General features: G+C 41.1%; 1 protein-coding gene across 1 annotated transcript; it reads left to right on the forward strand.

Moving 5' to 3' along the window:
- Positions 1 to 1172: 1172 nt before the first annotated feature.
- Positions 1173 to 27092, forward strand: CAPRIN2 (caprin family member 2). Its single transcript, XM_081927544.1, has 23 exons — positions 1173 to 1324; positions 2154 to 2419; positions 4050 to 4112; positions 5111 to 5167; positions 6062 to 6148; positions 6618 to 6856; positions 8679 to 8761; positions 9805 to 9993; positions 10433 to 10476; positions 11202 to 11858; positions 12744 to 12839; positions 14068 to 14196; positions 14444 to 14519; positions 15685 to 15737; positions 16501 to 16596; positions 17997 to 18110; positions 18606 to 18755; positions 19297 to 19483; positions 20463 to 20585; positions 21785 to 21888; positions 24008 to 24071; positions 25112 to 25279; positions 26194 to 27092. The coding sequence occupies exons 1-23, from the start codon at positions 1225 to 1227 to the stop codon at positions 26757 to 26759; spliced, it is 3711 nt and encodes a 1236-aa protein (XP_081783670.1). The 5' UTR covers positions 1173 to 1224; the 3' UTR covers positions 26760 to 27092.
- The last annotated feature ends 243 nt before the right edge of the window (positions 27093 to 27335 follow it).

Raw genomic sequence — 27335 nt, forward strand, 5'->3', positions numbered from 1 at the left:
GGGTGGAACCAACCAACCCAGATACCAAATCACTTTAATCTGGTTTGGTGGCTTTTTAAAAAAGAAACCGTAATAAGCATATGTTTTCAGGGGTTTTCGTGCTTTTTAAAGTGGTCTGGAGTGTTGCTTGATGCTTTAAAACACCGTATGGGAGGGACTGTATGTGTATCTGAACGTGTAGATCATCCTGGTCAGACCTGGAACCTTTGACCGAGACATACAAACACATCACCTTCCTTGAGGACGCCCTTGTCCACCTCACAACCTTCTTTTCTCCTCACCAGTTAACGGTCCGGCATGTCACGCGGGGGCGGGGCCGAACGCGCGAGCGGCAGTAGGCCACGCGGTTGCCGCGGCGGCTGATTGGGCGGCTTGTGGCCGGCTGGCGATTGGGAAGCCGGCGTGTGACTTTCCCGCGGAGGCTCCGCCCCCTTATCTCCCCCGCTGCCGGGGCGGGTTTATAAGCCGGGAGGCCAGCCGGCCAGCGGGTGGGCTTGAGCGAGTTTAGGCTGCTGAGGTGAGTTGGCGAAGGGCGGGGTCCGGCGGGCGGGAGGCAGCGGTTGCTCGTGCAGCGCGGGAACAGATGCCGCCCCCGCCTCCTCCGCGTGGGTGAGGCGGCGATGTGAGGGAGGGAAGGAAGGCAGTACATGCGACGGCGTATCCCGGGGGCCGGTGGCGTTTGGGGTCGGGAACGCTGCGGGGAAAGGAACGACCGACAGCCTTCGCCGTTATCCCGCCTCCGTGAGCGGAGAAGATAACTCGACGTCGCTTATTACCCCCCTCCTTTTATCCATAGTTGGATGTAGCCCATAATTACAGCCTCCTCTTTTCCTACCCTCCCTTCCCGACAGCGGACAGAATTCCCCGGTGTCTTTCCCCTCGTGGAACAAAACGCCGCACAAAACCCCTCCAGTGGTGCAGGCTGTGTGGCCGCCCTGCTTTTCCTGCCAGGCAAGCTGCGCCTTGTTCTCTGGACGCCCTTTCAGGGGAGGGAGCTTTGAGGCCTCGGTCCTGCGCGCACTTGTGAATGTGGTATAAGCGCACGTGTGAATGTGGTATTAGCTGCCCTAGTGAGCGGACGGGCGGGGGGCGGCGGTGCTGCGCTGTGAGGCTGCAACATCGTGCGCCTTTCACTGGGAGGAGGAGCACCGCTGAAAGTAGCGAGACGGGCTTGGAACAGAACGGCGACGTGCCGCCAAATTGTTTCATTCGCTGCTCTGTGTGATGCACTCGAATCTTCTGACGAAGGACGACTTAAGCAGAGTGCCTCGACATGGCTGGGGTTTTTTTTTACCTTGGACGCTCAGCTGCCCTTGCATTTTCAGTAAAGAATGAGGAAATGTCTTACTCACCTGCTTCCCAACTGCTAATTTGTTGGTAATGGGAAACCTAGCATCTTTCTCAAATTGTGTTTGATGCAGGTGTGAACTCCACACACACACACACACACACACACACACACACACACACACACACTCTCACTCACTCACACACACACTGCAACTGACCCACAGGGCTTCCTCTCTGGAAGTAATTTTTTTCTGCTGGTACATAGGTGAATTAACCAATTAGAAATACATAATGAAAGTTGTGTTCTTTCTGAAAATATATTTAGGCACTCCTCTGCTACCTTCGGTCTCCAGCATGAGGAATTGCTGATGCCTTATTTGTGACCCTGTTTCTATTGCAGGTGGGGAGGGCTAAAGCCTCCAGTAGGTTTGTTGGTTTGTTTGATTGTTTAGGAAAGTGGCATATAGATTTGATGTTCTAGTTGGTACATGCATGCAAAGAGTTTAGGATAGTGATTAGTATCAGCTGGTATCTTACTGGAATGGGGAATAAGGGAAAGAAGGGAGAGACTCCCCTTCTTCAGGAATCTTATTGATCCAAATGCTGGTAGGTCTGCAGCTGTTTAAAACAGTCCCCGCCCCCATCTAGAATAGATTATGGATGAGGATGTTAAAGTGCTCTCAATTGTAAGGCTATCTGAACAGAGAAATAGTGGTCTCTGGATGCCTCTCCTGCTCCGTAATGGTACATGTTCTACAAAAGGCACATTCGATGCTCACTGCGTGGATGACAAACTTAATAGTAACTGGATGCTGAAGTTGCAGCTCTGAGGGAAAAACTAAACAGTACCAGTTTCTTTGCAGCCCTAGCTGTTTCAATGGTGCAGCTTTCACAGTCCCCGCTTTGCCACACTTCGCCTTCATGCCACTCTGAGGAAGCAGAGGAGAAGAGCATGAAACCCGCCAAGCAGCAGGTGACTCAGGGTCCTCAGGGGGACAATCCGCCTCCCTTGAGCCCCCTGCAGGCAGCTTTGAGTTCTGCTGCAACGGCTTCCCAGGCGTATGAGACTTACATTGATAATGGACTTATCTGCATGAAACACAAGATCAGGAACATTGAGAAAAAGAAGGTATGTATCTCTCCTAGATTAGAGAAATGGTACCAAAGGAAACGGCCCAAACTGTGTGTGTTCATTCACTCTTCCTTGCCGTTGCCTATTGGATTGTAAGCTCTTTGAGGTGCAAGGCCTGTATTTATTGCTTATGAAAGTGTGAAATGCTGTGTAACTATAAATTTATTTCACTTAAGATACTTGCCAGCCTTCAAAATTAGATTAATAAAATATAATGGCTAGAGTTCATGACTAGAGAGAAATAAGAACTTTCTACTTTGGCATGTAATTTGCATGAGCCATCAGTATTGAGTTGGTTCAGGTGTCATGAAAAACTATTGTTACTGTGATGAGAACAAGCTTTAGGTTCATGTGTTCCCTGTATGGCTACAATGGCAAAATCCCACATCTTTTACTTCCATTTTTCAATTACAATTTTGCCAGTATGGTATTCTGGCTTCCAAACTGGCCTACTAAGACCTAAAGGGTGGATGCTGCTGTGTGTGTAGTGTAGAGTGCATGCCAATATTAAACTGTCTACTGAATTTTGATGCAGTCTGTCAGTGCTGTCAGTATATAAATATAGTTACAAGTAGGTAGCCGTGTTTGTCTGCCGTAGTCGAAACAAAAAAAAAAAATCCTTCCAGTAGCACCTTGGAGACCAACTAAGTTTGTTATTGGTATGAGCTTTCATGTGCATGCACACTTCTTCAGAGTGTGCCTGCACACGAAAGCTCATACCAGTAACAAACTTAGCTGGTCTCTAAGGTGCTACTGGAAGTATATAAAGAAACCTACATGACTAGAAGTAGTTTCATGCTTAATTAAAAGGTAAAGGTACCCCTGCCCGTACGGGCCAGTCTTGACAGACTCTGGGGTTGTGCGCCCATCTCACTTAAGAGGCCAGGGGCCAGCGCTGTCCGGAGACACTTCCGGGTCACGTGGCCAGTGTGACATCGCTGCTCTGGCGAGCCAGAGCCGCACACGGAAACGCCGTTTACCTTCCCGCTGGTAAGCGGTCCCTATTTATCTGCTTGCACCCGGAGGTGCTTTTGAACTGCTAGGTTGGCAGGCGCTGGGACCGAGCAGCGGGAGCGCACCCCGCCGCAGGGATTCGAACCGCCGACCTTTCAATCGGCAAGTCCTAGGCGCTGAGGCTTTAACCCACAGCGCCACATGCTTAATTAGCCAGTCTTAATTCAGCAGGAAGTTGGCTTTGCCATCCAGCTGCAGTAGTTACCAGAGTTTGAATGTCATAGAAAGGCTGTTATGAACCTAACATTCACCTTATTCAACTGTAACAAGATATATTGCCAGTGGTAATATCTTAACAGTGGTTCCAGTATTATGAAATTCTTGTATTGCCATCATCTTTATAGAACTTGACGCTGAGCTGCAGCAACCTTTGCCATTCATATGAATATATTGTGTACCTCTTGCTTAAACTAACTGCCAAAATCTAATGTTTAACGTCTGCCAAAGAGGTCTAATTTATTGTTGTTTTGATGTGCATTTTATTGTATTTAAGGCTATAAATGCATGGTAGCATGTGTAGGCATCCATGTTATTCAAGTCTGGCCTATGCTTAAAGTCTTAATAAGTTGGTTATATATGGTCTAATCCTGTCCCTCTCAATACATGTTTTCAGCTCAAACTAGAAGACTACAGAGATCGTCTGAAAAAGGGGGAACCCCTCAATCAGGATCAGTTGGTAAGCTTTCTGTTCTTGTATCTCAGATTGCTGCAAACATTTGCAGCAATGAATTCTGCTCATGACAGACTTCTGAGATGCTCCTTCATGCCTAGGCAAAATACATTGGCCTAAATCTTAACAAAGAGTTATTGCACATTGATTTCAGTGGTGTCAGTCAAGCTGAGGTCTTGTGTTGTGTTTAGGCCCTATTGAAGCTATGGGAATAGAGCTACAGGACCTACCTTCAAGCAGTCCTCTGGGCAAAACATAGCTGGGAAAATAGATAGGAAAGCAAACTACTAAAATCTTAAAATTGCTCTCAGCTAAGGTCTGTAAGCTGCTCCAGAATGATCAAATATAATTAACTTTTTGCTGAGAATAGTAGATCTGTCTTCATCCTGACTCATGCTGTTGGCTCCTTTTGACTCAGGCTCTTGGCTCTTTTCACGTGTTTGGATAGAAAAGGTATTTTAAGTTCCAGCAATAGTAACTGTGATGCTGTATTTTCCTGTTCTTATACAGGATTGGTTATGAATTGAGGCAGCAGGAAAGCCATGAACTTTGATTTTTACGTGTTTGAGTATTATGTGTGAGCATTAACAAAAATATTATAATACTGCACAGAGAAACAATAACTTTGATTCTTTTAAGGAGGATGGTTTGGGCTTTACACACAAAATTTCTTCAATAGTTCTCTTTGCCGCCCTCTCCCCACACTGCCATTGCCAGATTATTCTGATACAGCAAGATACAATTTATTGGTTGACAGCTAGTAGACTTTTTTGATTAGAATTCTAAGGTATATGAGCAAATGTTGTTAAATTGTATAGCCATTACTTACTTGAATGTCATGATCTTCATGACACCATAGTGGATGAATGGTTGGGAAATTGATGCTACGAAGGGGCTATTGGTACACCAAGAGTTCAGATTGGTTCCATCATATTGATGGAGATAGAAGATATTGCTGCTTACAGGGGAGGTGCTGTCTAACTGCCATTTACCGAATTGTATAGATGCAGTTTGGGCCACAGCTTGTTAGAGGTCAAATAACTTCTGGATCTGTGGTCAAGGTAAGCACTGAGAATCTTGAGTTGGAGATGTAGCCTGTGTTAATCCATTTTCCATGGTGTAACCCTGTATTATGAATAACTGCTGAAGGGAAGTATAGATACTTAAACACTCCAGCCATAGTTGTTAAGCAAGAAATTTGCAAGCTTTATGATGGTGAGTTCCTCCTGGTTTAGTGAGCAGAGTCCTTCACATGTAAGCATAATTGTTAGCATAGCACTACTCAGTTTGCTCAAGATCAGAGATGGGGAACCTCATCCCTGACTATTAGCCATGCTGGCTGGGGTTGATGGGAGTTGCTGCAACATCATCTGGAAGAGCAACTAGCCCTTTATATAAGAAGAGATAGAAGAGTATATAAGAAGAGAGGCATAACTGCTTTTAATGTTGTATTTTACATTGTTGTGACCTGCCTTGGGGCTTCATGGTGTAAGATGGGTAATTAATAAAAATAATAATGTAGCATTCTGTAAATTATAGGTGCTTTTGTAAGTAGAATAATAATAATAATAATAATAATAATAATAATAATAATAATAATATAATAATAATAATAATAATAATAATAATAATAATAATAATAATAATAGATTTAAGATTTATAGAAGCCTTCGTTGTATGTATCTTCTAAAAAAATCCATGATTGGTTTTCACTGTATAACCAGTACATGGCAGAAAACTTCATAATTAAAATTCTTTTTAAGTCACCTTATAATTTAGTCATAGTGGCTGTTGCTCACACTGCTCCTCAGGTTTAGCACCTTATGACTATCAGAAGTTGAGATGTTACTGGAAGCTTTGTGTACATTAAAGGACAGTCTTCTTAAAACATCAGTGCTTCATAATTCTAGACACGTTATACATGATGAATAATAATAATGTGTGGCTGATTACAGGAAGCTGTTGAAAAATATGATGAAGTGATCCATAACTTGGAGTTTGCTAAAGACCTTCAGAAGACATTTTCTGGGCTTAGTCAAGATGTAAGTAGATTGAATTATGGACTAGAAATGGGTTGGTGTGGATTAGGATCCACTTTGTGAGGGGAGGTGGGCTTTGTTCAGGTTCTCTTTATCCTTCCCCCATCCCCACTTGTCTGAGAATCTGGAGTTGGGTCTCTACTCTTGTATGTCCGGTGCCTTCTTGCATATCAGTGCCAAAAATGCTGATATGGAGTACTCCTCTTCCATCCCACCCCTGTCATTCCATTCTACCCTGATATGAAACACTACCCAGAAACTGAAGCTTTGAACATTTGTTGTGTGATAAGTGGAATGATTGTAGAAGTTGAAAGGTGTTGTTAGAGACTTGAGGAAAAATCTTTAGCACCTTCATTTAGGAAGATGACTTAGGTACGACTTTGGATTGACTTCTCTGAGCTACAGTCCAGCTGCTGGTCGGATCTGTCAGGAACTTGTGTAATATGCCTGTTTTGTTTTTATATTAATACAGCTTTTGAAAGCACAGAGGAAAGCACAGAGAAGGGAGAGTATAATGAAGCTTGAAGCAGAGAAGAAGAAACTTCGCACAGTACTGCAGGTCCAGTATGTGTTGCAGAGTTTCACTCAAGAGCACGTGCAGAAAGACTTCAGATGTGGCTTGAATGGCGCAATATTTTTGTCTTCTAAAGAACTAGACTACCTCATTAATTTTGCAAAATTGACCTGCTCAGGAAGAAATGAAGGCGTGAGGTAAGTAAATGTGTCCTTACTTAAATTGCAAAGCGAATCTGTGCTAGCATTTGGACGTTTAGCTTTATTAGAAGTGTAGTTTTGAAACCTTACGAGTTTTCCGCATAGGAGGCCCTTTCAGGATAGGTCTTTGGATGAGCTGCCTCCAGCTTCCTTGCTGCTGGTGCTTTCTTTCCTCCTTGCCACAGTCATTTTCTCACTGCAGAGAGAGGTTAGCAGGTTTTTGCCTGCAAAGTGAGGAGGCACCCACTGTTAAGGGAGCAGTTGTTTGTCGCTTAAGATAGTGGTGGGAATTGGATCTATCACTGACAGGCAGTTCCTTCCTTTTTTGCTGCTGTTGCTTCATTGCTCCTTTACATATGATGGAGCAAGAATGGCAGGAGCCAATCAACTCCTGGTAGTGGATCCCTTCTAAGTCACAGCATGTCAACAAGTGCCCAGCCATCCTGGTGCTCAGTGCTTGGCATAGTTTGTTTTACAGAACTTTGTGTTTAGAAATATATAATTCCTTTGGGCAGCCTTTTTAAACCTGGAGTGGTTGTAGTCTACCAGGTGGTGGTAGTCTACAGTTCTCATCAGCCCCAGTCAACATGATTGATGATGAGAGTTGTAGTCTAGTAAGGGCACCAGGTTGGGGAAAGCTGCCTTAGGGTTACAAGGCTGATAGAGCTGGCTTTGTGGCTTTCACCTGTTTGTTTATCCCCAAAAAAGACTGGGATAAACATAAAACTCTTCAAGCAAATACTATTCAGGGGACAACTTACAGAATTTTCTGAACAACTAATGGAGCACCGTAATATGTATTCGGAGGACTGAACTGAGATGTTGTGGCTTAGTTCTCTGAATGAGGAGACTTCATATGCAACACTAAATGAAATCATATTGCATGTGCAACACAGACTACTGGCTAATCTTGGGGATACCAGTGGTATCAACATCTAATTTGCAAATTTGGGTTTTTAATTGAGCCTTTTCAGAACTTTGCCATAATGTAGTCAAAGCCATCCTGGGGAAATCCAGGCTGATGTGCTTATTCTTCCCAGAAACCTTAGTGTTGCTGTCCTCAAGAGAGACCCTATTGGCATCTGCTAAGACCTCCTGCTGCTCAAATTGGTGTTCTAAAATTTGAGTGTTTTGATTTAGTTGGATAATTGCCTGTTCTCCCCTCCACACACTCCCACATTTCATTTCTTTTGAGAATTGTGTATGTGTTTTGTCTCTTTTTATGGGGGAAGGGGACTCTGAATATCACCAGTTTCTGTGGCTATTTTGTGGTTGCTAAAATAGTTTTTGAAGTTATCTACACTAAAATGGCACAGTTATAAATTCAATTAGAATTACTAGTTTTCTCAACTTAACATGTGATTTGGTAGACCTTTAGGCCCAACTTGGAATGGAGCCGTACAAGTCTTATTATTATTATTAAAACTTATTAGATAGCCTGAAGGGAATACAATTTGCATTTGCAGGCAAAATATACTTAGCTTTCGGGTCTTCTGAAAAAAACTGAACGGTGTACACTGTACACTTGTACCTGTTAAACTGGTACTAAGACTTACTAAAAACTGATGTCTTTATCATTAAACTGTTTCAAAATGTCTCATAGGAAGTGGTTTATAAATAAATTGGTGAAATGGTGTTGGCATAACTGGCTAAAGGATGTTTTTAATTACGTCAGTCAATTCTGAACCAAAAAACCAGTTGCTGCTTATAGGGTACAAGGTACTCTACCATCCCTATTATAGCAAACAACCATCTTAAGTAAAAGTTCATTACTTTCTTGATCTAGCACTGACACTTGTTTTTCTCCTCTGACATGAAGTGTTGAAGACCAAATGGAGCAATCATCACGCTACTTCTGGGATCTGCTAGAAGGCAGTGAAAAAACAGTAGCTGGGACAACTTGTGAGTAGCCTTTAGATATTTTTGCATCTACCGTATTCAGGCAAAATACTTCATAGCAAGATTGGGATTAGAACATTTATTCCAGTTCAGAAACATACTTATATTGTTCCTTCCCTTGCTCGAAAGAATTATTTTCTAGGTCAGTAACTGCTGTTGCCTGGTTAGGGCAACATAAATGCAGATGGTTTATAACTGTTTAGAGATCCCCAGCATGGCCTGTAGCTCCCCACTTCACATTTAGGGCAATATCCAATATGGCATGAAGAAACATGACAGAACCTCCTCTTCCTTTCCTCTCCCTGCACCCACAATCTGCTCCAGAAGACTCCCAACTCTCCAGAACAGACCTTGAGTGTGTGCAAGGAATGCAAAGAGGAAGTACTGCTAGATGCATTGTGCTCAGTCTGTTATCATGGGTGGGAAGTCATTTTGCTTAATAAGCAAGCCACAATATTATGTAGATGTACTGTACATGGGATTGCATTTATGTGTTAAGTGTTTAATAACAGGTGAGTTCCCACAGCTGCAGGAACCATGTTTTATCTTGGTATATAATTAAGGTAGACCAGCACATTTATGGGTGTGACTCCAGGAGATTTGCTGGATAGGGAAATTGGTTTTTTAACCAATTGTGAGTTCAGCATCCCTGTGTTTATGGCATATATTCTTCAGAGTATATCTCAGGATAACTTCCCAAGGCTGCATTTCAATATGTCGAGAAAATGAAAGATTTTTTTAAATCTTTGAGGATATGACAGTCTTTTACCATTAAGCAAATTAGTTCTTGAAATCAAGGGTGTTCTGTGGATGTTCTCAGTGTTCACAACTGTAATTTTTTTGGGTCTTTTGGTTAACTGAAATCCCTGAATTACATTGCTCTTTCAAACATCCTCTTAAGTATTTACTTAAAAACGTTTCCAAGAATATATTGTGCCAAGAAAAAAGTTTTATCTTTGTTAAGATGAGATGGTGTCATATCCCAAAACTGAAAACTCATTTTGTGATCTTTTAATCTGCTTAACATTCAACTCTCTGTCCTCTAGATAAATATCTGAAGGATTTGTTATCTAAACTGTTAAATTCTGGTTATTTTGAAAAAACTCCTGCTCCTTCCAACATACCAGTAAAAGAGGAATCAAAAGAACTGTCTACAAGACCTGAGTTGTGTGAAGAAATGCAAAGACCTGAAAGAACAAGACAACCCTCAAATTCAGAGCATGTCAGTGAATCGGGTAATATATTTGTATCTTAAATTCTTAACTGCTGATACAGTACTTCTGATGTATGTCTTAAATTTTCATGTCAATTTATATAGCTTAAATTTTTAGCTAAATAATTATGTATATTCTGCTCTTCACCTTATTTAGGCTTTATTGGTGGTTAAAATCAATTGTACCACAATAATAAAACAATCCTAGCTGTTTGGGATTAATTTTAAACTTTCCTATTAAATGTATTAATAAGAAATACAGAAGAAGTTGTGTGACTTCTTACTATAATACTGGACATTAGCAAATTCTCAAAGAGGTGGTTGCTAGACTAGCCTGAAATGTAAGTCATTTTGTTTGGTCCCCCCACCCCCACCCCGCAAAAGTGAATGTGCTATGGATGCTTTCTATCATTTGGCTTTGTGAGAACTTGAATCTTAAGTTATCCAATCCTTCTTCCTAGCACCTCAAATGGAGCACATTCAGTCTGAGATACAGCCTCAAGAGGTAAGTTATTAAATGATATGCTACAGTAGAAGAAATTAGTGTTAAACTGCAGAATAGCTTGCTATATCAGTGCAGTGATGCTAGAACTAAAAACTGGAGATAATACAGAAATCTCTTCAGAAAGCTCCACTTGAAGAAATTTGTAGCAAGGCTCCAGCAAAGGCAATTGCCAAATGGGAGTCCATAAATCCTTTGACTTTGAGACAGGGTGCAGTGAGGTAGAATTAACAATCAGTTGCCTGTTCAGCTTTGAGGGTTTATGGGCAAAGTCTCTAGCACAATGTGGATTTTCTGTGCTATCACTGTGGTTTTTTTGAACCAAGCCATCTACCTTGCTGTGGTCTTAAACCAGGCATATTTCTCTCTTTCAAGAATCCTGGATATAAACTAGCCAGGAAGCTGCAGCAGATGTTCTCAATAAGAGAACCATATAATGAGTATTCAGGATGGCACAGTAGCATTTTGGAAATCTGAAAGCAATTGTTTTGTCTTTATGTCTGAAGATCTCGGCATTTATTTATTAAATTTACGGTATATACTGCCCCTCATCAAAAAGATTTTTGGGCGGTTCACTGTCACACAGATTTACAAACATTTTTGGAAAATGTACAATTCAACCCTGTTGGGTGACTCTTGTACAACAACTTTCTGGCATGATTTCATTTTAATTGTGCTAGCAATAAGATGAGTACTGGTAAAATGCTCAGTTTCTTTGGTTTGTATAGTTTCTTAATAGGCACTATTTGTCTGAAGCTGACTCCCCTATCAAGAAGCCTGAGGAATCCAAACCTTGGGAAGTGGAACATGTTAAAACAAATGAACCTCCAAAGTCCTGGGAAATGCTTGTTGACACGGAAGAGCAGGAACAGAAGCAGAAACAAGATTATGTTAAAACTCTGGAATCTGTAAGGCAGCAGGGAAAGAAACTGGAACTTTCAAAGCCTTGGGAAGCTCATCTTAAGGAAGGTGATGAAGATCACAAGGAGGAAGTTCTGAAGCCATGGGTAACTCAGGTCAGAGAGCAGCGGGCCTCCCCTAAACACTGGATGAGCAAAGCTAAGGAAGAGCAGGAACAAAAGCCACAATGTCCAAAAACATGGGTTGCTCAAATAAGAGTGGAAAAACCGGAACCTGCGAAGCTTTGGAGTGCATGTGTTGGAGAGGAGGAGCAAAAGAAACCCGAACCTGCAAAGCAATGGGTAGCACACATCAAGCAAGAGAGGGAACAAAAAACCCAACCCCCAAAGGTTTGGGAAACATCTGAGGGACCACGGCAAGCACTTCAGAAGCCATTACAGAACCCTCCAAAGATATGGGGAGCTGGAAATCTTACCTCAAAGGAACAATCTGGGCCAAAGAAGCCTGATTTGGGACCCAGTGAAGTGAGTTGGTATAAACAATAGTATTGCCTGTACAATATTTTTATACTAAAACTACAGTTTAGGGTGGTGATGTATCTAAAAGTTCAATGTTTGGGCTTTGTCAATGACCAGCTTATTTTTTGCCACAGTAGTCTAACTCTACTTGAAACAGTGTTCTCAGCGAATATTTGGGCATGGAAATAAACTAAACCTAAAGGGGCGTAAATAGTTTGCTGTTCAGTGAATTTTTGCCAGGTTCATATTTGGAATGGCAAGGGGGAGAGAACTTAGCATTGCTGATCACAAAGCTTGAAGATTCTAGATGTTCAAAAATTTGGATCAGTTTTGGATTTCTATAATAAAAAAAATGAGGGAAGGATAATGAATCTGGAAGGCTTTTTTTAACCTACATGACAGGGTTGTTAGGATTAAAGGAGAAGGTGAGGGTAGCCAATGGGTCTCAACCCCTTGGTGAGTTAAGGACTTCCCTGCATGTGAAGTCAGTCTCTGCAGATTGGGAACAAACAAGACTAATAGTGGGTCCAACAGTCAAAGTGGTTTCTGCTTGTGCTGTAGAGGGAAGTGAGTGGCAGATAGGGCTCATCAACGTTATCAATCAGCTGAGATTAGATCCTTCTGTATGACTGATCTCTACTTAAACAATTAATTTGTCAAAACATATTTCTAAATGCTTTTCAATATAGAAATGAGAGCTTAGACTGAAGTTTGATTCCGACATGAAACAAGTGGTTACAGTAAAATGCCATTAGGTAATGGGGCTTTCAAAAGTTAGCTAATCTGATACTTTGTGTATAACACTGAGTCTGTGGTGTAGTTATGTAAAAGGTGTACATTGCTAAGTCATATTATAATAAATCTAATACATGGAATTCTTATTTTACATAGGATGAAAAGACGGATGGAGTGAATGAAGGAGGCATTGATGCTACATCTGTTGGAGAACCTTGTAAACTACCTAGGAGCTTTGAAAACAGCCTTCAGGTTTGCTTTCTTGGTCATACTGATCATAGGAAATGCTTCAAAATGCTTAAACTTAGAATCCTGAGAACAGCTGGAATACTTCCTGTGTGAAGTATCCACTTTGAATCTTCCCAGGGAAAGGAGAATTTAAAACCAAAGAAAAACTGTTCAAGTTGTTACATAGGGCCACGGCTGAGTGGTAGAGCATCTGCTTTGCATACGGGAGGCCACAGGTTCAATTCCTGACACCTCCAGGTTGGACTGGGAAAATACCCTTGTATGAATTCCTGGTGAGCTGCTGCCAGTCAGTGCAGACAGTACTGAGCTAGACAGACCAGTGGTCTGCCCTCTGTAAGGCAACTTCCTAAGTTGAGTGTCTCAGGAATCAATTCATAACCTTAGTAGTAGATTAATGTTTAAAATTCTGGAAATTTTTAATTTTAATATCAGGAAGAGGTCTACTTCAGGAAAGGTACGAATGGACCTCCTGTTAAAATAGTAACTTGAAAAGGAGCTCATATTCTGAAAATGCCACTTTCAGGACTTGGTTCTGGGATCCTCCCTTTTATTTGACTTGAAATTGTGTACCTGCAGCATAGTCCCATGTGTTTATTTAGAAGTAACTCCTACTTTGTTCACTGAGGGCTTTCTCCATTGTAACAATGTTTAGAATTTAAGCCTAAAGTAAAATGTAAGATGTACATTGGGAGAATATTATTGATTGGAGGGGTAACCACCATGGTGCTCTCCAGATGTTGTAGACTACAGCTTGCATTGCTCTTGACCTCTGGTTCTGTTCGCTGATGAGAGTTGGATTCCAACATCTAGAGGGTACCATGTTGGCTACTTGTGTTTTGCAAGTTGACTTCAGCACCAACAAAGCCTTTAATCCAGGGGTCAGCAAACGTTTTCAGCAGGGGGCCAGTTCACTGTCCCTCAAACCTTGGGGCGGGGGCCTGGACTATATTTTTTGGGGGAAATGAATGAATTCCTATGCCCCACAAATAACCCAGAAATGCATTTTAAATAAAAGGACATATTCTACACATATAAAAACACGCTGATTCCTGGACCATCCGTGGGTTGGATTTAGAAGGCGATTAGGCCAGATCCTGCCCCCGGACCTTAGTTTGCCTACCCGTGCTTTAACCCATACAGTAGCATACTGGAAAAAGCACTCTGGGAATCTTGGCTACTCTGAATAGTTCAACTAACATTTTCCTCAGTGATTTATTATTATTATTATTAGGCACCTAAACCTGTTCATCAACCAGCTGCAGAGTTTTTCTCTACTAGTCTTCCAAAGGATCCAATATTAAGAAGGGAAAAACTACAAGACCTGATGACTCAGATACAAGGGACCTATAATTTCATGCAAGTAAGTTGTCCTGGATAACATGGAGTTTGGGGGAGTATGATAGGTACCTAACGGATGGTGAATGCAAGGAAAAAATGAAAAGGAGGGCATCAGTTGGTGTTAAGGTCATAGATATTTTAATGGCACATGTTTTCAATTGCTGAAGGCAATTTTCAGAGGTTAAAATGCACCACAAAACATGTAAACTTTTATTAATCTCTGAATAGACTGTTTTTTTCAAGAGACTTGTAACTTTTTTGTTTTTAAGGAGTCTTTACTGGATTTTGATAAACCTTCACAACATGCCATTTGTTCATCACAAGCACCTTCAGTTGATTCCACAGGTAATCATAATTGTGGTTAATGGTGAACAAGGAAGACCCTATTTTGTTTGATGTTCTAGGAATCTATTATCACTTTCATAAAGCAGAAAAGACTGGTATAGCAACAAATTATTAAATCTATGTGACAAAGATGTCCGATAGGTGAGATTAATACTTCATGGTATAAGTATTGTATGCAAACTTCAATATAAATTCAATTTTTGTTGTTGTTACTACCATTATGGTCACTTCAACCACCACCAGAAGTAAATACACACACTATACAGCTTGTGCAGAGATATATTGTTAAAAAAGAGATAAACTTTAATTGAATTCATTATTTTCTTAAAGCCTCTATTTCTATTAAGCAGTAAATTGTTAAACACATTCTCTTAAATTACATTGCATCCAAAATTTTGCTTGATACTGGAGCAGAACTTAATTCTTCCTGTTAGAAATTTCTTCAAAGGTTTTATCTTTGAATTTCAATTTTTAAAACTTGGAAACTTGATCTTGACACAAATAGTCATTAAATGAGAACTAATTCTCTTAAATGTAAAACCTCAAGTGAGATTTTCTGTTGGTCCTACACATACTGCATGGTTAGAGAGTGTATGGGAAATTGTATTGTCTGAGCATCTGGCTTACCACTGCAGATACTTTGAAATAGTATAGTTTCTATTTACAATTTTAATAACCAACAATAATATATTGTACAAAACTCCAATGACTCATACATCACTATAGAGGGAGTATTTACTTCCCTTCCTCCCATCAGACTCTTTGGTTGGCCTAGACATGTCTCGGACTGTCCCCTTTCTCAGCTGATGTTTTGTTGTTGTTGATGGCTTGTGATTTGATTTCATTCAGATGTCAACTCTGGACAGTTGCTCCATATTTATTACTTAATATAAAGGTGAACATAATGTAAACAACCTCTGAACTCCACTCAGTCACAGTTATTATGGTTTTTATTTTATTTTGATTTGTACATCTTGCTGACTTTTTACAACTCCATTTTCAAGTATCAGTAAACACATACATATTTAAGTAAAACCTTATATGTTAGCATTGTCTTGATAGATTATCTAGCATCAGGCATACAATGGTGGTAGTTCAACTCTGATATTTGAAGAGCAGTTTCATGTGTAGAAAGGGCATAACCAAATGTTCCCATATATTGTAGCACCTAATGAACAACTTTCAAGCCAAAATGATTTCACTGAGGAACCGGTTCAGGTAAGAGTGGTGAGCCATTTGTCACAATGCATGTCAAACATGCATTGATTATTTGGAATGTATTTTTGTATCTTGACTGCATAAACTGCCTTGAGCAGGCATCCCCATCTGGAGGCCCTCCAGATGTTTTGGACTACAAATCCCATCATCCCTGACCAATGGTCCTGTTAGCTAGGGATCATGGGAGTTGTAGTCCAGCAACAGCTGGAGGGCCGCAGGTTGGGGATGCCTGGCCTTGAGTAACCTTCTAAATGTGGCTTGCCATTTTGGCTTCTCCCCACCACATACCAATCCATTTACGACAAAAATCTTCTCCAGATCAAGACCTTGACACTTAGTGACTGATCTATTGGGAAGGTTAACTTGTCTCCTTCCAGAACATGCCTGTTTCTTAAGTCCGAATTCTGATATAGCTTAAAAAACAGAAGAATCTCCACTCATGGTGACTGTGTTGGAGTTTCGAATGCTACGCACTCAGCGACCCCTCCCCCCTGCACTCCGTAGGAGTGGGAGGCAGGTACTGGACAATCTGCAAGTGAGAGCTCTCCCCCTCCTACCCAAGTGGGGGGGTTGCAATGATAATTACTCTCAAATTATCCTTAATTGGCTGCATGCCCCTGGTCTGCCATTGTGGGAACTGCTGTTCACCATGGCAGCAAAAACCCGAAGTCCTAAATAATATTTTCAAGAATTTTTTCAGACTATATATGAAGTCTACCGTACATTACATTATATATTACATTGTATATCCCTCTATTGACAGGTTGCTGCTTCTCCCATAGCCTTGCACGGCTCAATCACCTCCTTAACTTCTGACAATACACTGTCTGAATCGGAAACTGAACTTGCGACACCACAGGTTACTGATTGTTCTTTAGAGTTTGCCCTTGATCCTGATTAACATGTTGCCCTCTAATGAGGAGGTGCCTATTTCTGACCTTCCTTCGTTTGGTATTTCTGAGAAATGGGGCAGGCACACATTGGGAGCATCTTATGCCAGGTGATACTGAATGTGACAGGTTGGTGTGCAGCAAATGCTGGCGTGCCTTTGAGAAAAGCCCCTACTGGGAGAAGGCATATCAAATGAAGCCAACTCCCCCCCCCCCCGCTGTTGTACTGTTAAGGAGGAGCAAAGCAGGGTCTTGAGTAGTATGAACCAACATGCCGTTTGTTCACATTAAGGCATAGTTTAAAGTTAACAGCAGTTTTATGTGATGTGTGAACCAGGCTTGGAATTTACCCTTATGTATTCCTATAACAGAGTTTTTACATTTACAAGATAACACTTCAGTAAATTGAAATTCTGATAATATAAGCTTGAACAGTTTTCAGTAAGGCAAATTATTCAATGAAACTGAGCTGTCTATCAAAAAATAGGTGGGTTAGCCCTGGGACTCTTTGAAGCATTCTTCTCAAATAGATATATTTGCTTAATTATAATAATATATACAGTGGTACCTCGGGTTACATACGCTTCAGGTTACATACGCTTTAGGTTAGACTCCGCTAACCCAGAAATAGTACCTTGGGTTAAGAACTTTGCTTCAGGATGAGAACAGAAATTGTGTTCCGGTGGCAGCAGGAGGCCCCATTAGCTAAAGTGGTCTTCAGGTTAAGAACAGTTTCAGGTTAAGAATGGACCTCTGGAATAAATTAAGTACTTAACCCGAGGTACCACTGTAGCTTGGAAGTTAAATGATTGTAGTAGCTGAAGATGTAGCTTGATCTTGCAACTGGTACTTTGCCAATTAAGATACAGCTCTAGTTGTGTTATACTACAAGCGAAACTGAAAACCAGAATATGTCAATTTACAGTGCCAAAGCTACTGATAGCTATTGAATAAGGAAGTGACTATTATCATTTTTTGCACACGATATGAATACTTAACAGCTTGCTTGTAGTTGGAACAACAGGGAATTCACTTCTAGTGAATCTGCACTAACTTCATTCCTCTTAGGTGATATTTGGTGGGGAAGGAAATTAAGTGAAATACAACAGTTATTTGATGCATGCAGTATTGACTGTATTTTTGCCAATTGGTCATTATGGTGGAATGATGTAAGGGTTGCAGCCTTGGATTCATTTCAGAGTTTACCTAACTTGAATATTGATATCTAGGCATGTAGTAAGAGGATATACTTTCTGTAATAACTAAGTCCCAGCATCTTCCAAAATACCATGTGTAATCTGGGCACACTTTCTTGCAAGCATTTTCCCCCTATTTTAAGTAACTAATAACTATCTGGTTATGTCTCTAGACATCTGTTACAAATTCTCAAGAGTCTGATAACTTCAGTCCACCTCAGTCCTTTTATCAGATAAGCAAAGAGATTGCTGAAGTATTAAAGCCTAAAAGATCTGAAATTTCTCAGGTGAGTTTGACACATACTGTAAGAATTTGACTGATAAAAAAGTGTGCCGTTATTGCAGGGGTGGTAAATATTGTTCCCTTGATATGTTGGCCCCAGCTGGCATGGCTGGTCAAGGATGATGAGAGTTGTAGTCCAACAACTGGAGGGGGACCATGTTTGCTATCCCTTTGCTATATAATGATCTCTGAAAATGAAAACTAGTAAGTTTTAAAATGCGAGTTCATTGCCATAAGGATCCCCATCATGTTAAACTTCTGTATGTAAATGTTTGAAGTGGTAACACATCTAGCTCAAACATGTTTGACATAGTCAGCAGAGACTAATGGAAATCCCAAATGCACAGCAAGAACAAATGAAGTAGAAGCTATTCTGTTCTTTGACATGCCCAACCATTGGCTTGCAGAAACTGCTGGTGTTTTGACAGCATAGGGTTTAACAGTGTAAATGGCTTTCCCATTGGCATGACAATAGAATATTACATTTTTTTCCTTCAAGGTTCCTATTCCTCTTTCAAGTGAATCAGAGACATCATTGACTCCATCAAGAACTACCATGTCACCAGTACCCCAAGAGAAGGGTTTCCAGTCTCCTTCCCCAAGTAGTAGTGTTAGCATGAAAGCACCTCCCTTTCAGGCTGTGCAGATTGTAAGTACATTGGCTGTCTAGGTGAATGCAATTAGATGGGTGGGCAAAAGCTAGACATAAGGAGGAGCTAAATCCAGGGTCTCCTCAGAAACAGCAGAGCATCCTGTATGATAGAGGATACGGGTTTAGTAGGAACTATTATTTTTAAGCAGATGCAGATGTATTTACTACAAGTTTACAAGAGAAGCATTCCCTGAAGGGATCCCTTTATTTTTTTGCATGCTTACAGCTGCATTTAGACCTAATAATACAATTGCTGTTTTACAGTTCCTACTTGAAGTTTTGCAGCTTTGAGACTAGAACCCCTGTGAATAAGGAGTACCAATCTTAATACTTAGTTGAAATTAATTGCAAATTCCTGGTAGAATGTGATATGGCCATGGCACCGGACCCCCCCACTCCAACGTAAATGGAAAATACTTAAATTTCTACTCTGTGTATACTACACAGCACAAGATGGGGCAGACTTGATAATGCATGTGGCCTATAGAAACACTGTAAAAATAGCCCCTTTTTTGCATAATTGTGTGTTGTCTTGCAGGTGTTCAAAGTGAACGCGCCTTTACCACCTCGCAGGGAGCGGGATATAAAAGAGAACTCTTTGCATCCTACAGGATATAATCAGAATTTTTGTACAGCAAGTACACAGACTCCACCCCAGTGTAAACCACAGTCTACTCAAAATGTTGAACAAACTGCTTTTTCTCAAGATGGTAAGGAAAACCTCAGTGCAAGAATGGTAATGGGGACATCAGAGTACAACTTGATTGATTCCTCAGCAATGGGGGTGCCTTACAATATTTAACCCAAATGATTTCAAGGCACTCTGCTAGTGGCTATAAAAGCAGAAGTAGAAAAGGACTGAAGAGTGATGACTTGGCAGTATCCAACTGCCCATCTCCAAGGAAACATGAACTTATCTGACACATAGTGAAAAAATTGTGGCTGGGCTGGGACTGTTTCTTTAACAAAACCCTACGGAGGATAAAGCCATCAATAGCCACAATGGTTGTTTCCTGCCCCCACTGTCATAGCATGCCTCTGAATACCAGAGTAGTTGCTGGAAATCTCAGGTGGAGAGAGCACTATTGTTCACATGCCCTGCTAGGACAATAGGTAGGCATCTAGTTGGCCACTGTGAGAACAGAATGTTGAACCAAAAGCGCCTTTGGCCTGATTCAGCAGTGATCTTACATCCTTAAATCTTCCTGGGCCAGGTGAAGATTTTCTTAGGCTTTCAACTTTTGTTGCTCTTTAACTTTGGCTACTTATGTTTTCTACTGCAATCTGTCCTGTATTTGAGGGGTCGAGTATAGATTTAAATTCTAAAAATAAGTCCTAATTATTGATGTGACAGCCTTTGATGAAGTAAAGCACTGTTGGAAATAACTGCATTAACTACTTGTTATGATAAACATGATTAGATTTTCAAGAAGGCAGGTGGATTACTTATTTGTAAAACTTTTACTTTGTTAAAGCTCTAGAAATGGTTTGGTTAATTGTAACTGCCAGTAATAGGGGAGATGATTCTAGCTGTTCAAAATAAAGACTTGCAAACTATCTTGAAAGTCTTTAGCTGCTAAAGGTTGGGTGAAGCAATAAGGGAAACTCCTCCTGCTTTTAGCCTGAAAATTATAAGGCTATTTTTAAAGTACCTGGTTGAGGGAGCTGTTCCTGTAAGCAATGGTATTTTCGCCGTTTATGCAGCACAGCCGACCACTTTCCCTAGACCACCTCAACCTTTTGTCACAAGCCGTGGATCGGTCAGAGGCACCGTTCGAGGTGGAAGGTCAGCAACCAATTCATATCGCTCTCCTGGTGGCTATAAAGGTATGTATAGTTTCTGTGGAAATACTTACCAATGGATATATCTTAACATTGTACAAGTAGAATATAGTTGGCCAATACAAAAAACCACATAGTAAAGGGCAACATTCAAACTGCTGAGCTTTAAAACCTTATTTGCTCATGGTTGTTGTTTTTTAATAGTAAGACACATTGGGTTGGATCAAAGCTGTGCCAGCAGTTGGTTGCTTGAACAACAGGGTTTCCCAGGCTCTCCTCTGCTGTAACGCCGTGTCCCCTAAAGTCTCTCAGTTGGGACCTTTTATTAAAGTGTGGCTGCAGCACAGAGGCTGAGGTTAGAATGGAGTCAAATGCTAAAATTGGTAAGCGCACCATGCACAAATAGAAGGAGGGAAGTCCCATTTCATGAGCAGCCATCTGCCTGTGCAGCTGTACATCAAGCCCTTTTGTGGTTCTCTGTTGTAAGCTGCTTGATAGCTTAAGGTTGAAAAGGCAGGCACTCAACGGGCAACTTTCAAGTGCCTAAATAAGATATCTATGAAGTTGATCCATTACTTTAAGCAAAAGCAGGGAGTTGTTTTTTAAGCTGTTTTTTTAAAAAAAGAATTTTATTTCTTTGAGAAGAATTGTTTATTGCATATGTAACAATATAACTCCATACATATCAACCACAATGTTAGTCTTGTTTTTTTAAGTGACTTTCACCAAATAGTAGTAGCATGTGAAAAGGAAGAAACTTAAGCCAAAAGATCAAATGCAGCATTTGCTGTCCATATCTAGTTGGATTTTGACCTCAACAAGAAACACTCATGTATTTGGTTGGTGGTAATTCCGAGATGCTATTTGGTATTGCAAACTAGGTGAATATCAATCAATTTAAGTGTTAATGACCCTAAATAACTTTGGTTGTAAGCATGTGCTCCAACTGAAGTCAGATACATACCGGTAGTTACTGAGCATTGCTCCTTTGCCTGAAAATGCTGGCTGCCAAAGTGAGTCATGAACTCCTTAATTTTCTAACACAGGAAGAGTTCTCTAACACTGTAATCACTGGATAAACCTCTTAGTTACTCTTTACCCATAAAACAAAGTTATGTCCTAAGAGTCAGAATCTCTCAGTACTCAGCAACATATTGGGTATTTGACCTGCCCCTAGGAGGGAACTACCAGAGTTCTCCAAATCATTCTAGTTCTTAAAGCAAATGATTTCATATTTTGTTTAGCAGGTTTTGAAGTTTACAGAGGATCACCTTCTGTTCCCAATGGCCTTTATAGCCAAATGCATCTTCCTGGCAGAGATTATCCTTCAGTGCAGTATCCTCACAGGGTAATTATTTTGGAAGACTTTTGGCTTTGCAAAAGTATACATGACCCTTGGTGGTGGTGTCCTGCTCGGGAATAAAGAACAAGTACTTATTTGCACATAGTCAGGTTAATGGTGCTTTACAAATTTGACTTACCAGACTGAGAGGAGTATTGTAATGTATCATTTAGTAGGGACTAATTTTAATTGAAATGCCATCTAGAAAGGGCTGAATATATTCAGTGTTCATGCTTCCCATCCTAACTCTGAGAACATGACTTAGGTTTATATCTCTCAAGTTTATTGGGTTAATGCAGGCATTGCCAGACTTGGCCCTCCAGATGTTTTAGGACTACAACTCACAAAATCCCTGGCTAACAGGACCAGTGGTCAGGGATGATGGGAATTGTAGTCCCAAAGCAGCTGGAGAACCAAGTTAATGTGTGTGTCATGGAGCTATCTTTCTGACTTCCCAGTATGCTGATGGATAGCTACAATGGTATTACAACTTGCTCCACTTTCAAGGAAGATACACTCATATCAATTTAATAAAGCACATTCAGTCAGCTGCAGTGATACTGGAGCAAGGGTTGGCCATGAGAGGTGTCCAAGTGGATTATGACCCCCTCCTACTGCTTTGAAGGCAGGAAAGATTTGATCATATTCTTTCTCCAGGAGTCCTCTCCCAATACTACTCAGGAGTGGGTGCCCCTGGAGCACTGCTCCTGACTGGAGCTATCCTCCCAAAGGATGGAGATGCATAGTTGAGATGTGCATCAAAGTGCCATGCAGTCACACCAGCCTAAAACATATACCTGAGGCCACTGGTTTCCCCACAAGGGCATCAATGCACTATAAAAACTGCCTTTTGAGCTCCCCTGGTCAGTCAATTAGTGTGCTTTTTCTCACGGCCATCACAACAGTGTGGATAATCTTGGAACTCAGTGCTGTTGCCAGCAATGACCACCGGTGTGTGTTCCAATATGCAGTATTCTGGACTGACCTGACCTTCATTCCTAAGGGCAGCTTGTCTTTCCATGGAGCACAGTAACCGGTTCTCCTCATCCAACCCTGAAACCATCACACCTCTGAGTGGACCTGGCAGAAGCTGAATGTCTGGGTCCTCAAGATCAACATTCCCACACAATTGCCTTTACACAAAACAGTATCTTATGTCCTTCTGCCTAACTACAGTAGCAGAAAAGCTTTAATTCAATCCTAGTGGATAAGGACTTGCATTCTGTATTCTATGAGTCATTACACCTGCCAACACCATGACACACTACACATTGGCAGCCTTGTCTATAAATGCACCAGATTTGCCATGTTAACTAGGCCACATTTCATACACCATTGCAATTTGGACATACATGCTTCAGAATATATTTTTTTACCTTCTAGCTATCTTTTTTTTTTCTTGAAAGTTCAGCTTTGGAAACCAGTAGGTCCAGGCCACACTGCTTTATTCTTTTCCTCCTCTTCTTCGTTCTTCAGTCTCTCACGCTGTCTCATATTACAAAGTTGTTTCGGCATCACCTCTGCCTTGGAACAGAACCACACCAGCAGAGAAAGGGGGGAAATCTGATCATGTTTCCTTCCTTCTGAGCAATAGGAGGAATCATAACCCACTTGGACATCTCCCACACCCAATAAGAAGTAGCATTCATGGCGTGTACTGCACCAACATTCTAATTTAAAAGTATAGGTGCTTAATATGCATCCTGTTGATGCTGGTAGAAATTTAGTATGTTGGTTGGACTAACTACTTCTGATGTCTACTAAGCAGCAATAAACTTCAGTGCTGGTACAGTGGTACCTCGGTTTTCGAATGTCTCAGAAGTCAAATGTTTCGGTTTTCGAATGCCGAAAACCCGAAAGTAACTGCTTTGGTTTTCAAATGCTTTTTGGAAGTCGAACATGTCACACAGCTTCCATATTGAGTTTTCCTGAAGTAAATGCTTTAGTTTTTTAACGTTTCGGAAGTCAAACGGTCTTATGGAACAGATTACGTTCGAAACCGAGGTACCACTGTGTAGCAATTTTCTTTTCTCCCTCCCCTTCCCAATGAAGTAGATGTTATATGGCTGTAAATATTGTCTGGAGGTGCTTGACTAAACAGGAACAAATATTTGTGTTCTCCTAGGATTTGAATTACCAGCAGAACTATAAGCGAGGCGGTATTAGTAGTGGCCGGGCAACCTCAAGAGGTAAGTTTACTTCAGACATTGCTTAAAATGCTGTTCTGTCCTAGATATTATGCAATACCTGAAATTAAACAACATAGGGCTGCATACAATAGTGATTGGATAATCGGATGTTCTTTCACCGCATATGTTTTTTGGCTGGAATCAACTGTCTTATGCACCATGCGAGCTCCATTTCTGCTCACAAGATGCATCTAATTCTTTCTGGCCCAGGAACATGATTTGTAGAGCTATTAAAAATTGATGATGGGGAAGGGGAGAGTTGTCATTTCAGTTGAGTTCTGAGCCTGCTCTCCTTGATGGAGGAGAGATGATCATATCTAATCTCTTCAATCATTTGCCCAAAGCAAGGAGGATCAGTCAAATATCCCGGCTTTCTAGCAGATGCTGGGTTTGTTCTTGTCTTATTTTTATTTAATACTTGGCTTTTAACTGTGAAAGGTTTTCTCAGCTGTGGTACTTTCACCATGAGAAATCTCCCTCTGCCTTCTCTGGTGGATAGGGAGTTGCCCATCACTGGGTGTCCTGTTCCATCTGTAAAGGAAACTTTATGGAAAGGCAGTGTTCCTGCTCTGCCTTCTCCATACCTCAGAGTCATATGAGCAAAAAGAACTAGAAAATATTCTCTAGAGCAGGGGTAGTCAGCCTTTATATACCTACCACCCACTAATGCATCTTTCTTGATGGTAAAATTTCCTTACCGCCCACCAGTGCTCGATGGAAGGAGGATTCCGTTTGTGCCGTTGAATCCCCTACCGCCCACCTAGAATCCTGACACACCCACTAGTGGGCGGTAGGGACCAGGTTGTCAACCTCTACTTGAGAGAATCCAAGACTAGCTTAATTAACAGTTCAGAGCAACCATTTCACTGTAACTATTGTCTCAAGCCAGTAGTAAGCCCACTTTATACACAGGTGATTTAAAGTAGGCCTAATGGTTTGTTCAGATTATCAAGGAGAAGTCCTGAAGTTGCTCCTCCAGTCTAGCCATATTAGCAGCTTGGTGCAGAGTTTATAAAATCCTTAAAGCTTCTGTATTTTAGGTTACAGACAAGAAAACAGACAGGAAGAGAATTGCTCATCAGGTAGAGCTCGAGGTAGAACTCGTGTTAGAGAATACTTCAGAAGAAGGGAATTGAGGAAAACTGAGAGAAATGGGAAGGAAGCAGAGTCTGAAAGCAGTCTTGTGGCCACGAGGATGCATCAGTTCAGTTAGTGTTGATTAACAGTTCAGTTGATATTGGTAACTTGGTTTTCTATACTAAATAAACACACATTTATAAGATATATCCTTTCTTGGTAGTAAGAATATTGCACCTTCCAAAATGTGATTTCTGTTAACTAGATATTTAAGTATTTGTCTTGATTTTCAAGGTGAGCATGTAGCCACTGCTTATTCACCATAAACATAATAGTAGAACTATTGCATTGTCATCTTAACCTCTGCTACTCTTTCTGGGTGAAGAGAAGCTTGAATCAATTCAACGCTAAGCTTGCTGTGGAAGCGCACTTGTTACATATCTGACACACACATTGTTTTCAGAGTAAGGAGGTGGGAGCGCTGTTTGAGTTAAGAGGAAATCTGGACATGCAGCGTGCTGATAGACTGGCCCTTGTGTTTGCCATGAAGCAGCTCTGCTTTTTTCAGAGCACAGCACCAACTGCTGTCAGTCAGGGAGCCACTGTGTGTTTTGGAGGTTATCTTGCCATTAGTGGAGAAGATTTTTAAAATACTGAACAGATACTGGAGCAGATAAGCATGGGGTGGGGAGAATGAATAAAGCACAGCAACCAAAGCATAGCTGGCTTGCAGCAGCATGAGGAACACACTCAATCCAGAGGCTGTATATTTGTTGGTTGAGTAAAGCTGGAGTTGCTTTACAGCTGAGAAACCCACACCCAAGCCTCTCTAACATTGTATTCATCTCCACACTCACTTTGAAGAAAAATGATTAAAAACTTGTAAGAACTAGGTACAAGTCTAACTGGGATCTGTCTAGTCACTAATACACAAGGTCTTTTTTAACGACTGCTTGAAACATGCAAGCTTGAACAAACAAGTGCTAGAAATACTGAATTTAAGGTTACGTCAGAACTAACCATTGCTCATAATCTTCAACAGCAGGATGGAGCGATTCTTCTCAGGTGAGCAGCCCAGAGCGTGACAGTGAGACTTTTGACAGTGGGGACTCTGGGCAGGGTGACTCACGCAGCATTACTCCTGTTGATATGCCAGTGACGAGCCAAGCAACCACCTTTGTACCTGTGCACATCTATGCCTTCCCACAGCAAGTCAGAGCTGCCTTTTCGGCTAGTAGAACTTCTAACTTTACTCCTGGAACTCTAGACCAACCTATTACATTTGACTCCCTGTTACACAATCTTGGTGAAGCCTTTAATATCCATCTTGGTAGGTTTAGTTGTCCTGTGAATGGTACTTATGTGTTCCTCTTCAATATGTTGAAGTTGGCTGTGAATGTTCCACTGTATGTGAACCTGATGAAAAATGAAGAGATTCTAGTATCTGCGTACGCCAATGATGGTGCTCCAGATCATGAGACTGCTAGTAATCATGCAGTCCTCCAGCTTTTTCAGGGAGACCAGATTTGGTTACGCCTCCATAGAGGAGCTATTTATGGAAGTAGTTGGAAGTACTCTACATTCTCAGGATTTGTGCTGTATCAAGACTGAATACTAATGTTTACAATAGATCTGCTCTAAACAATTTGGTGAAGGAAGGTGAAAACTGGGAAGACTCGTTTTGCACTGCACATTAACTGCTTAAAACACACCCACATAATTCTGAAATGGGATATGGTGAACTGTCTTGCTATGAGATGGAGTTGGGTCAGCACAAATGTGGCACTTTATCAGTTTTGATGTAGTCTTGATAGTAAAGCTGTGAATGTATGTTTGCTTTTCTCCCTGAACTGTAATTATCAGCTTACTACACTGCTCAAAATTTGCCTCAAGTCTAGGCTATTCACAATGCCTTGTGCCTCAATAAAAAAATATGCCTTAGTATCAATGTCTGTACTGCTGGGTGCACATTATCTCCTTTATAAGGGGCCACATTCTATGGTAGAGTATATGCGTTGCAAGCAGGAGATCCCAGACTCAGTCCTCATAACTCCCACCTAAAAGGATGCAGCTGCTGCTTGTCAAAGTAGACTTCTAAAACTAGATGACCAGTCAAGGGTCCAACTCGGTATAAGGCAGCTTCATATGTTCTTACTTTCCTTATAAAAATATGCAATCTAAGACTTG

The sequence above is a fragment of the Podarcis melisellensis genome, assembly GCF_964234715.1.
Source record: "Podarcis melisellensis genome assembly, chromosome: 10".
NCBI lineage: Eukaryota > Metazoa > Chordata > Lepidosauria > Squamata > Lacertidae > Podarcis > Podarcis melisellensis.

Coding starts and splice junctions, on each gene's coding strand:
- CAPRIN2 (XM_081927544.1), top strand. CDS start 1,225: ATGCACTCGAATCTTCTGACGAAGGACGACTTAAGCAGAGTGCCTCGA. Junction 14,197..14,443: donor GGACCTATAATTTCATGCAA/GTAAGTTGTCCT, acceptor TTTGTTTTTAAG/GAGTCTTTACTGGATTTTGA. Junction 25,280..26,193: donor CACGAGGATGCATCAGTTCA/GTTAGTGTTGAT, acceptor CTTCAACAGCAG/GATGGAGCGATTCTTCTCAG.